At 33.5% G+C, this 13,089-nt stretch overlaps 1 protein-coding gene across 1 annotated transcript; it reads left to right on the forward strand.

The window, feature by feature from the left end:
* Window positions 1-420: 420 nt before the first annotated feature.
* Window positions 421-777, forward strand: LOC141713940 (uncharacterized). The gene has a single exon (XM_074517499.1). It carries the CDS (start codon window positions 421-423, stop codon window positions 775-777), a length of 357 nt encoding a protein of 118 aa, XP_074373600.1.
* The last annotated feature ends 12,312 nt before the right edge of the window (window positions 778-13,089 follow it).

Raw genomic sequence — 13,089 nt, forward strand, 5'->3', positions numbered from 1 at the left:
AAGGAGACCTCAAATAACTCTTAGTCTCTATTGATTACATGACAAAATGGGTCGAGGCGAAAAAAATGAGGACAATCAATCAACAAGACTGCATAAAGTTTATGGACAACATTTTGATGAGGTTCGGGATACCACGAGTCCTAGTATCAGACAATGGACCCCAATTCATCGGATCAGAGTTCGAGTCCTACCTCCAGGAGCGCGGGATCAAGCACAAAATAATCATCAGTGGCATATCCCCAAGGAAATGGACAAGTAGAAGTAACCAACAGAATCCTGCTCCGAGGAATTGAAAAAAGACTCAAAGAAAGCAAAAGCAAATGGCCAGAAGAACTACCAAGCGTACTTTGGTCCTACAGGACAAGCCCCAGAACAGGCACAGGAGAAACTCCATTCAAACTAGCTTATGGCATAGAAGCAATGCTCCCTATTGAAGTGGGATCTCCTTCTCACAGAGCAATAAACTTTGACCAGGAAGCAAACGAAGAAGGATTTAGAACAAATATGGAGCTAGTTGATGAGGTCCGGGATCAAGCTGTAGAAATGATGGAAAAGTACAAGGAGAAAACAAGAGAGCACTTCAGTAAGAAATCTAGAGTCAAAAACTTCCAAGTTGGAGACTTAGTCCTTCGAGATATAGAAGCATTAGATCCCACAAACACTGGAAAGCTAATGCCCAAATGGGAAGGACCATACAAAGTCAAAGAAGTCCTGAGGCCAGGAACCTACAAGCTCCTGAGCATGGATGGCTCAGAAGTCCCAAATACTTGGCATTGACTAAGGCTAATAAAATTTTACCAGTAGGAGAACAAATAGAGCAACCAAAAATCTTGTAGCCAATATGGCAAGCAACCAATTTGTTTCCCCTTATATTTTGTATGAATGATTAATGAAAAGCATTTCCCCTTTAAATATTTATCAAAATCCACCACTAGTCCGGACAAGCTATTAGTCACACTACAAGAAAAATAGGGTGACACAACGGTTTTTAACCGTTGTCTGATACCCCTCAATACCGTTGAGTATTGAGGCGCCGTCTGATGCGCATATCAAACAACGGTACCCAATCGTTGTCTGTCTCACTGCAAGACAACAACGCAGATACAAGAAAACGTTGTTAGAAGGTTGGTATACACAACAGTTCTGTTATAACAGAGTGTTATGATAGATTGTGTTATTCATGCGTTTCTTAGATGCACACCACGTGTCTGATATGTTTAACACAATGGTTCCGCTAAGACGAAATATTGTCCTTCCTTCCTATAGTCAACAGTTTTAAAAACAAAATATATTGTCTGAAATGACTCCATACAACGGCGTAGTTATAAAATAATATTGTAAGATGATGTGTTAGTCAATAATTCCCGTGAGATGAAGTGTTGTCCTTTCTCCATTCTCACAACATTTTCTGTAAAATGATGTGTTGTCTTATATTAATAGAGTCAATGGTGTGCTAAAAGAGAAAGTATTGTATGAAATTTATGTTACAACGCTCCAGTAAAACTCATATTGTGTGTATTCCATATAGACAAATCTTTATTCATTTGTAACATTTGTAGAAATAGCAACATACAACAGTTTTATTTGTAGGAATAGCAACATACAACAGTTTTATTTTCAACTGCTTAAAGCAATTTATTCATGCTACGTCAACTACTCTAACCCTGCTCTTGATCCAATTATTTTCCGACAACTCCTATATGTTGCATTAGTCGTCCCACTGCAAAATAACTGGGTAGCCTGGCATATGCTGAAAAAATAGAAGGCAAAAAAGAACAACACATTCAATGACTCCATATTTTTTTGTTAAAAAACAAATTCAATAACTGAATGAAAAATGCCAAAGATAGTTTCATAACAGAGGGTACCTACTTAGAGCTTAAATGGTTTTTATCTAGCAATCCATGAGCAATATAAGCATAAAAACTCTTAAAAGTATATAATATATTTGAAACTTTATGAAGCAAATAAATTAATACGGTAGTAGTAAATACAAACATTATTAGAGTATAAAGTGTATAAAAGGATTATATTAATGGCTCACAATGCTTATATGGCTATACACTAATACGACCATGAATGTAAGCCAAGGCATTTGCAGGTAATTGAAATCACAACTGATAAGGATTCTTGTGAGCAATTTTGTAGAACATTGGGATCCACTACCTGTATAAACTCATCGTGGCTCTCCAGAGACACGTGTAATGACACATTATAATGCATTACTATGTAATATAACAAAAATTAAGCAAGTGATTTTATTAGGTGAAAGACCATAGTTGATAATTTAGCAGTCATCATTAGTACCTGAGTAGGTACCTACTAGTACTAGTAGTGACGAGATGAAAACAAGTAGTAGGAGTGTGGACACAAGTGAGTTTGGAATGTATAGCAGCGACATAATTAGTGGTGCTAAAATTTATGGCGGCTTACACCCTCGTCAGTTTGCTACTACTCCAGGAGCAAATATAAGTATAAACTGATACCAAATGACACATTACAATGCATTATAATGTCATATAAACAGATACACCAAATATAAACTATGAATGAAAAATTATACCTGCTTTGGTTGACCGTAAAAAATAATTGTGACAATAATATGACACATCCCTATCCCATTGCCATTTAAAACAGTTGCTTCCATTTCCTGGAAAACAGAAAAGGTAACAAGTTAAACAAGTGTCAGTAGTTCTTCTCTGGCATTCCATGCTCAAAGAACTAGACAAATAAACAATCAATAGTAGTGTGAATTATACTAGATCTGCAATTGAAAGTATAATTATGTATGTAGAAAGAACACAAAAAAATTTGTACCAGTTGGTAGTTACAAAGAAAAGATATACATATATACCTTCTGGATCACGTAATTGCTAAAAACATCAGTCATTAAAGTGACAGCTTGAGGAAAAATTTTCAAAGTAATATAATAGTTCCTGAATGTCATCTGAAGTCATTATCTTAATATGTCATCTTAATATAAAGTAAATTCAGATGACATATTAAGTCATAAACAATTATATCTTAATATGTAGTAATATAATTGTTTTAAGAAGCCTGAGATTATTGTGCATATTATGTCAGTAGTGTGTTTAGACTAATTCATCGAAAATTTCTACTGGGATATGAGATTACTATGTATATTACTGTGTATTGATGAAAAGGCATTCAGTTTGTCTGACAATCATATTTCTACTGTGATATGAAATTTCTGAGAAACAATATGACAAAGGATCGCTAATTTTTGCAGGTGAAGTATTACATATTCCTATGTCTTAGATATAATATTAAATCATGAATACTCTGTCTCGTGCTTTAAAGATTGGCAGATTTAGTGTGACTAATACCTGATGTTTAAAATGAAAAAAGCAACCCGGACATAAGGCGCTAGTCTGAATGGGAGAGAATAGAATAAAAGTACTACCTTCTAACAAATTAGAATATTAAAAATTAATAAATTTTTTTGTAAAACTTGTAATATACTTATAAATAAATTTGGAAACTAGAATTTTCACTTCATTGTTGTTATGAAATTAAATAAGATTCATTTGAAATTTTTCGATAATATTTTTAAATAACTAATATCTTAACATCCTTACAATTCGATTTGTTCCCGATTAACCAGATAATATTTAAAAATAAATTTTAACACATTTTTCAGTTCCCGTCATGCAAGTGTAATTTGAATTTTTTTAAATATTTTTTTCATATGACTAGAATAAATATATTTTAACATCCGTATGGTTGGATCGTCGAAAAAAATGATTTAAAAAAATTATCTTGTTAATCGGGTAGAAATATCATGTTAGAAGGTAGTACTTTTATTAGATTTTTTAGTTCATGTCATCATGCAAGTGTAATTTGAATTTTTTAGAGACATTATTGGGGAAATGGGAACAAAACCCGGAACATATCGGGGGGAAATGAAATTTGGACAAAGGGGGGAATGAAAAATTGGGAAGAGGGAAAGAAAAAAAAGGTTAAAAGAATAATCCTAACATCTTTATACATATAAATGTAAAATAAAAAAATTGTAAATTTTAAAAATATTTCACATGGCTAAAATATTTTCTTAAGAACTATCATTTGTATTTCAAAAAAATATTAAACAACTAATTTGATATTTTGATTCAAATTAAAAAGTTTATTAGGAATGAATATCGTTTTTGGGGTTATGCTTTTAGCAGATTTTTCTAATCTTGTTCTGCAAGTGTAACGTAGCATCTCTTGCAATTATATTGACATTTGTCCTAAAAATAAATTTTCATTCATATATTTTTTAATTACTTTTAACATACTTAAAGATAAATATTTATAGAAACATTTGTTAAAGTTCATTAGTTTTGAAATAATAGGTCTTAAATTGCGTTAAAACTAATTTGTAATAGACAATGGTTTCATAAAAATAATACAAAACCGTTGTACTTGTAGTATTTCTACAACAGTTTAGAACAAATGATTTATAAGACGTTGTATGATTTTCCGTTCTTCAACGGTTAAGTGAGAATAAACTGTTGTCTGTAATCAAACGACGGATTACGTCGTAAATCCGTTGTTTGATTAATTTTCAGACAATCGTAAATGAGACTCATGTAAATATTAGTCATTTTATTGAATTTTCCTTATAAAATCATTCAAGATAAGTTTAATTTTTTAATATAATTTTTTCATATGACTAAAATCTATATACTTTGACATCCGTACGATTGGATCGTTTAAAAAATTATTAAAAAAATATTTTGTTGATCGGGAAAGAATCTCATTATAGGGAATAGTCATTTTACCGAATTTTTCTTATAAAGTCATGCAAGATAAGTTTAATTTTTTTATATAATTTTTTCATATGACTAAAATCTATATACCTTAACATCCGTACGGTTGGATCGTCTAAAAAAAATTAAAAAAAATAAATTTGTTATTCGGGGAAGAATCTCATTGAGGGTAATAGTACTTTTACCGAATTTTCCTTATAAAGTCATGCAAGATAAGTTTAATTTTTTTTATAATTTTTTTATATGACTAAAATCTATATACTTTGACATCCGTACGTTTGGATCGTCTAAAAAATAATCAAAAAATATTTTTGTTATTCTCGTTGAGGTTAATAGTACTTCTAATGAAATTTCCTTATAAAGTCATGCAAGATAAGTTTGATTTTTTTTTATAATTTTTTCATATGAGTAAAATCTATATATTTTAATATCCATACAGTTAGATCGTCTAAAAAATAATTTTAAAAATAATTTTGTTATTCGGAAAGAATATCGTTTAGGGTAGTAGTACTTTTACTGATTTTTCCTTATAAAATCATTCAATACAAGTTTATTTTTTTTATAATTTTTTCATATGGCTAAAATTTATATACTTTAACATCCGTATGGTTGGATCATTCAAAAAATTATTTAAAAAAATTATTTTATTGATCGGGAACGAATCTCATTATAGGGAATAGTATTTTTACCGGATTTTCCTTATAAAATCATGCAAGAAAAGTTTTATTTTCTTTAATAATTTTTTCACCTCACTAAAATCAATATAATTTAACATCCGTACGGTTGGATAGTCTAAAACATAATTTTAATAAATTATTTTGTTATTCGGGAAAGAATCTCGTTTGGGGTAGTAGTACTTTTACCGAATCTTCCTTATAAAGTCATTCAATATTAGTTTGATTTTTTTTAAATTTTTTAATATGACTAAAATATATATACTTTAACATCCGTACGGTTGGATCGTCAAAAACATAATTTTAAAAAATATTTTTTTAAAATCTAAGAATTTGACATCACACAAAAGTTTTTTAAAAAAACCGTTGTGTGACACCTTCAGAAAATCAAGGGTTTTTATTGTGCCAACTAAGTGATCTAGGTGAAGTCAATCAATGGGTGAGATATTGTCAACTAAGCGATCCAGGTAAAATATTTTCCACCAATCAGGTGGTGCCACGTTTTCCTATAAATAGACGACGGTTATTGTCTTGTTAGAACTATCGTCTGAACCTTATTTAAGAACCGTTGTTTGATGTACGATAAGACCGGGCTTTTCATAAACACTTGTCTGAAAGGGAAATGTCCAGCAGAAAGACTTATAAATTAACTGTTGTCTCGGGATCGCTTAGACAACAGCTTTATAAACTGTTGTCTTTTTATATTTACAAGACAACGGCTTTTTAAACCGTTGTTATAGAGTTGGATTAACAACAGATTTAAAAAACCGTTATCTAACATTTTACAACGGTTACTCATTCCGTTGTGTGAAGCATATCAAGACAATAGTTTTAAAAAACTGTTGTGTAAACTCCACTTTTTTGTGATTTTTTTTACAACGGTTCATAAAACCGTTGTATGAAACTAGGATTAGACAATGGTTATTGCAGGATAAAAAAACCACTCTCTGTTATTTTGGGACAATAGTTTTTTTTCAAACTGTTGTCTAAGTGGTGTTGTCTGATGCAGTTTTTCTTGTAGTGTCATGACTAGAGTAACCATTTTTACTTAGAATTAATTTTCTAACTAAAATCCACCACTAATCCGAACTATCTACTAGTCAGGACTAGAGCAACCATTTTTACTTAATATGAATTTTCTAACTAAAAGCCACCACTAGTCCGGACAAGAAATTAGTCAGGACTAGTGCACACATTTTTACTTAGAATTAATTTTCCACCTAAAAAGCAACCACTAGTCCGGACAAGTTATTAGTCAGGATTAGAGCAACCATTTTTACTTACTAGTCCAGACAAGCTATTAGTCAGGACTAGAGAAACCATTTTTACTTAGAATTAATTTTCTAACTAAAAAGTCACCACTAGTCCAGACAAGCTATTAGTCAGGACTAGAGCAACCATTTTTACTTAGAATTATTTTCTAAATACACCACTAGTCCGGACAAGCTATTAGTCAGGACTAGAGCAACCATTTTTACTTAGAATTAATTTTCTAACTAAAAAGCCGCCACTAGTCCGGACAAGCTATTAGTCAGGACTAGAGCAACCATTTTTACTTAGAATTATTTTCTAAATCCACCACTAGTCCGGACAAGCTATTAGTCAGGACTAGAGCAACCATTTTTACTTAGAATTAATTTAATAACTAAAAGCCTAGTCAGGACTAGAGCAACCATTTTTACTTAGAATTAATTTTCTAACTAAAAGCCACCACTAGTCCGGACAAGCTATTCGTCAGGACTAGAACAACCATTTTTACTGAAAATTAATTTTCTAACTAAAAGTCACCACTAGTCTGGACAAGCTATTAGTCAGGACTAGAGCAACCATTTTTACTTAGAATTAATTTTCTAACTAAAAGCCGCCACTAATCCGGACTATCTACTAGTCAGGACTAGAGCAACCATTTTTACTTAAAATTAATTTTCTAACTAAAAGCCACCACTAATCCGGACTGTCTACTAGTCAGGACTAGAGCAACCATTTTTACTTAGAATGAATTTTCTAACTAAAAGCCACCACTAGTCCAGACAAGAAATTAGTCAGGACTAGTGCACGCATTTTTACTTAGAATTAATTTTCCACCTAAAAAGCAACCACTAACCCGAACAAGTTATTAGTCAGGATCAGAGCAACCATTTTTACTTACTAGTCCGGATAAGCAATTAGTCATGACTAGTGCAACCATTACTCGGAATTAATTTTCCAAGTGAAGAAGCTAACCACTAGTCCGGACAAGCTATTAGTCATAACTAGTACAACAATTTTTACTTGGAAAAATTTTCTAAAGCAAAAACAACCAAAAATAACAAAGCAAAATAACAGCAAAGAAAAACCAAATATTCAAATATTAGCCAGACTAAACAAGCCCGGAGCAAGTACGAACATTACAAAGATATAAAAAGTCTCAAGACAAAACCAAATTACAGTTCAGAGAAAATCAAGACTCCGGAGCAAAAGTGCAAAGAAGCGAAAGGAAAGCTTACAAGATAGAGATTAAGGAGCGGTTTGGGATGACCAAGCTAAAACAAAGAACCTCCAAGAACTCTCCTGACCAAACAGCGATGACGACAAGAAAAAAAGAAAACACGAAGAAAAAGCGAGAGAAGCAAAGAAGAGAAAGTAAAAAAGAAGTAGGAGGGGAGGAGTGCCTTTTATAGGCACGGTGAAATCCCAACAGCCAATGCCATATGGCAAAATCAGGAGCGTCCATCAAAAAAGTAATTAACACAGTTAATGATGAGGCGCTCCAATCCACAATTCTTATAGCTGTAATAATTCAAATCATTGGGGGGAAAAATCCCCAAAACCGTTTCAACCTCCAAGTCCGGACTACACCACTCTACTCAATCCGGACTGAGAGCAAGAAAAGCTCAACTCCTTCTAAAGAAAACCACCTTAGTCCTGATTCGCCGAACTCACCGCAATCCGGACTGGGGGGCAAGAAAAGCTCAACTCCTTACAATGACAACCACCTTAGTCCTGATTCGCCGAACTCAACGCAATCCGGACTGGGGGCAAGAAAAACTCAACTCTTAAAGACAACCACCTTAGTCCTGATTCTCCGAACTCACCGCAATCCGGACTAGGGGGCAAGAAAAGCTCAACTCCTTCTAAAGACAACCACATTAGTCTTGATTCGTCGAACTCACCGCGATCCGGACTGGGGGGCAAGAAAAGCTCAACTCCTTACAAAGATAACCACCTTAATCCTGATTCGCCGAACTCAACGCAATCCAGACTGGGGTGCAACAAAAGCACAAATCCTTTTAAACAAAACAATCAAAAGCTCATGTTCTACAAACAAGCCCAAATTTACTCCCCCATCCAGAAAATCTGTATAAGAGAGTGGGGGGTACATGATAGTACATACAGCTCCTGCAAGGGCTTGCCCTGGACTCCTAACTATATAGCTCCTGGAAGGACTAGTCCTAGACTCCTAACTCCGCGCAGCTCCTGGAAGGACTAGTCCTGCACACTACCAGTCCTGACTGCCCCAGTCCCGCAAGCCCAACCTTGATAAATTCTTGCACGTGAGACACTGTCCCAAGCACATGATGGGGACAACTGTCACACATCAATCATGGGAATAATCAGGGCACGTGTCAGAGGATCCTCAGAACATTCCTCAGCCAGTCCCGCACTGACACGTGTAAAGCATCCACTCCAGCCAGGTGCCCTCCGCTCCCACAGCCAATGTCTATGATTTAAAGGTACCAACCCCAAAACCCTACCCCTGGGCTATAAATAGCCCAAGAAAGTGAGGTTTTGGGGTTAATCACTCTCTCACACTCATATACACACACAACCACCTTGCATTCATATCTATCTTCATCTTCCCCAAAAGCGAGTTCTTACTCTCACGCCGGAGGCGCCGCGGGACTCAAACCCCCCTTCCGGTGTTGTTTTGTAGGACCCCCACCACAGCGGTGAAGGATCCAGGCACGGCGTCGAAGGAGCGGTCCGGCCACCAGGAGTTATCAAATATCACTTCACACATCCACAGTAAGAGGTATGAATACAAGACTTGATCGAATTTCAGGTATAATTGAATTAAGTATCCAGGTAAATACCATATCATTGCATCTTTGACATACTTGCTTATTTTAAGTAACTTTTTTAAGTAGAATTACTAAAGTAACCTTTTTATTTACAGTCTAATTACTACTCTATATTTACAGTTTAACAAATTTGATTACTTATAATTTAATATTTAATTTAAATTATAATAATATAACATAGACGTATTATATAAAAGATAGGACCCCGTTTAATTCAGAAAAGAAAAATGGCCCATGGCTATGTAATTTGTATTCATCTATTAAAATTGAGAGATGTTTAAACCTGTATTAGATTTACAAAGGCGCAGAGTCTTTGTACATAGTCTTTGTATATATGTGATGTTCAACGAACATAGAACATGAGTTTTTTGAAAGATATTTTTTCTAATTAATTTATTATTTGCTAGTTGAAATATGATATCCTAGATTTTTTATAATAATAATGTAGACATTAACAAATTTTCATTTAGATTTAATGTAACTAACGAACTCATGCAGTTTGGAAAAAAATAACTAACACATATATAAAAGCAAAAAGACTAGTAGAACTTTCAGAAAAAAACAAACACATGTACAGAAGCAAAAAGGTTTCAGAATTTTATTCCCAGCTCAACAAAAATTGCGTTTATCTTCGGTAACAAACTTGGAAATAAACAACTAATTAAAACAATATTTTATTAATCAAATTTGTTAAATAAATAAAATATATATTAAAAATAATATTTTATTATAACGTATCCCACCGCACCCGAATCCCCATATTTTTAAATTTACCGAATTTACTTATCCCCGTACTGCGCAACCACACCGACCCACCTGCACTCGTGCTTCTTAACTAACTATCTTCTCAAAAAACAATGGGTCGTCTCTATTGGAAAAAGCCTTCTAAAACAGCTTCCAGTCTGGAGGTAGAGAATTGGCTTCTTCATTCAGGATTTGATTAAATATCAAGTCCTCCAGTGCAACTATATCTTCCATGCATGTATCGCATATTGCATGCACAAAACTAACTGGAACTACAAATTGCCTTTGCTCATTTGCTTGGTGTATGATCTTTTCAAATTGGGAAGATAATTTAGGCAAGCTAAGATAGGAAGGAGGATATGGGGGGTACACATGGGCTCATGCAAAAGTATATTCTCAGGATGAATCAGGTAGCCATGTTGGCCTTTACAATCCCCTGCTGCAGTTAAAAGACCTTGTATAAGGCCTTTCACGATTTGGATACAATTCAACATTATCAAATAATTTTTGTCTCCTGCTACTTGAGGGGTTTTTAACCAAATACTCTGGCTAGCGTCATTGTATATGGTTTGTATGACAAAAATTTGTGACCAACACATTCAGCAAAACCATATTTGTAAACTTTACCATCAACCCCCCATATATCAATGAAAAATCGATCATTTTTTGCTTTCGTGCTTATGCGTGATGGCTTACCGTCTTGATGATAAAATGAAACTTATGAAATAATACCATCATCCTTCTCCTTCGGCGATAATTCAAAAACAGAGGATCTTTCAATAACTTGCATTAAACTCCTAAATTTTGAATCTTTAAAAAACAATAGTCACTGATAAGTAACCGTGTAAATATAACAAAACACCAAAAATAACACACAATTAAGAGAAAAATAATCGTACATGATATATCACAACCAACGATGTTCTCCATCAAGTTTCTGAGGAAAGATTTTACGTGAAAAAAACATGAAGCTGAGATGTCTCCTTAAGTTACATTGTGTTTATTTCCAAGAAACCACCTTGCCACCATAGAAATTGCTTTAAAATCGTTGTTACTCAGGCCACACTTTGACAACCACAATTTCCTCTCTTCTTTATTGTACTTGAGGCTTTCTACTTTTCTTAACATAAATAGCAGATCACCTAATTCTTGCACTTCATCTTCACAATACAATGTCATTTCACTTTTTTTCACATCTTGAAGAGCATCTAGTTTCCCGTCTGAAAAGTGTTTAAGACCCTGAAATCTTTTCTTCTGACCATCGCGAGTAGCGGATTTTATTTTTTCTCGATAAATTTCACGCTCCTTCAACACTTGGCTAATTTTTGCAGCGATGAGTTCTTGATGAGCCATTATGAAGATGAGATGAGTTCTTGATGAGCCATTATGGAGATGACTAGTTCTTATTTAGAACAACACCTTATATAGGTATATTTTATGATTTTGTGAAATACCTTGACACAAAAGAAAAATGATTTTGTAAAATAATATATACTCGAATAGGGCTCACAAATTAACATGTAACCAAATATATGTTTTACTATAAAACGAAAATAGTATTGGATTTGATTATATTCTTTTAGATATAATAAAGAACTGAGATTAAATATGGGAGGTACGTTAATACTTATTAAAATAATTTTTCGTTAATGTAATAGTTTGGATAAAAAATATTATTATTTATTGAGTTATAAAAATAAATTAATAGTAAAAAGAAATCTAAGTAAAGTATAACGAGGTACTTGAGCCGGAAATAAAACTTTTAATTGCTATAATTGGGTTAAGGCCCATTTAGTCAAACATGTGTCTGGAAAAATGAATTCATGTTGGGGCATGAGCCCAACAACAATAGTCTCTTAATTTGAAGTATATGAATATGGAATAAGCTAAGGGCTCATTTGATAACAACTGAATGACACAAATTATGGGCTCATTCAGAATGGGCCTCATCCAGACTGTTTGATAACATTTTATGAGGACTGGACCATAAAAAAATTGATGGACGACCACAAAAAATCCTTGGACGACTGCTCCTTGATTTTGTCGCTCAATCGTCCAGATATCGATTCCTAAGGTATCCCGCTTCTATCCTGTACATCAGATTCGCGGATTTTTTTTTTGTTTTTTGGCGCCTGTTCTTATCACTTCTTCTTCTTATCACTGTTCTTATTTTTATCCATTTTAGGTATTTAATCGGCTCTCTGGTTTCTTCTCGTCACAGTCGTCAATCCAATTCTCATCATCAGGTAAGAGCCTTTCTCGACCTAAATTGTTAATGATTATAATTTTATTTTTATGTATGATTAGTTATGTTATAATCTCTTTGATGATTTGATTATGGACCCTGATTTGCTTATCGGGGTCTTGAATTTGATTAAGAATCGACCCTGGGTTGCGCTTAGGTTCTTTAGATGGGCTGAAAGACAGCCTGGTGTTAAGCATTCTCAACATGTTTTTTGTACCATTCTTGATATTCTTGTTAAGAATCATTTTTTGCCTTCTTATTATGTTATGGAGAAGGTTGTTAGTGTAAATTTATATCAATGATTATAATTTTATTTTTATGTATGATTAGTTAGGTTATAATCTCTTTGATGATTTGATTATGGACCCTGATTTGCTTATAGTTGAATTTGATTAAGAATCGACCCCGGGTTGCGCTTAAGTTCTTTAGATGGGCTGAAAGACAGCCTGGTGTTAAGCATTCTCAACATGTTTTTTGTACCATTCTTGATATTCTTGTTAATAATCATTTTTTGCCTTCTGCTTATTATGTTATGGAGAGGGTTGTTAGTGTAAATTTATATGAAATTGTTGATGTTTTGGTTGATGGGTATT

Source organism: Apium graveolens, chromosome 1 (assembly GCF_009905375.1).
Source record: "Apium graveolens cultivar Ventura chromosome 1, ASM990537v1, whole genome shotgun sequence".
Classification (NCBI taxonomy): Eukaryota; Viridiplantae; Streptophyta; class Magnoliopsida; order Apiales; family Apiaceae; genus Apium; species Apium graveolens.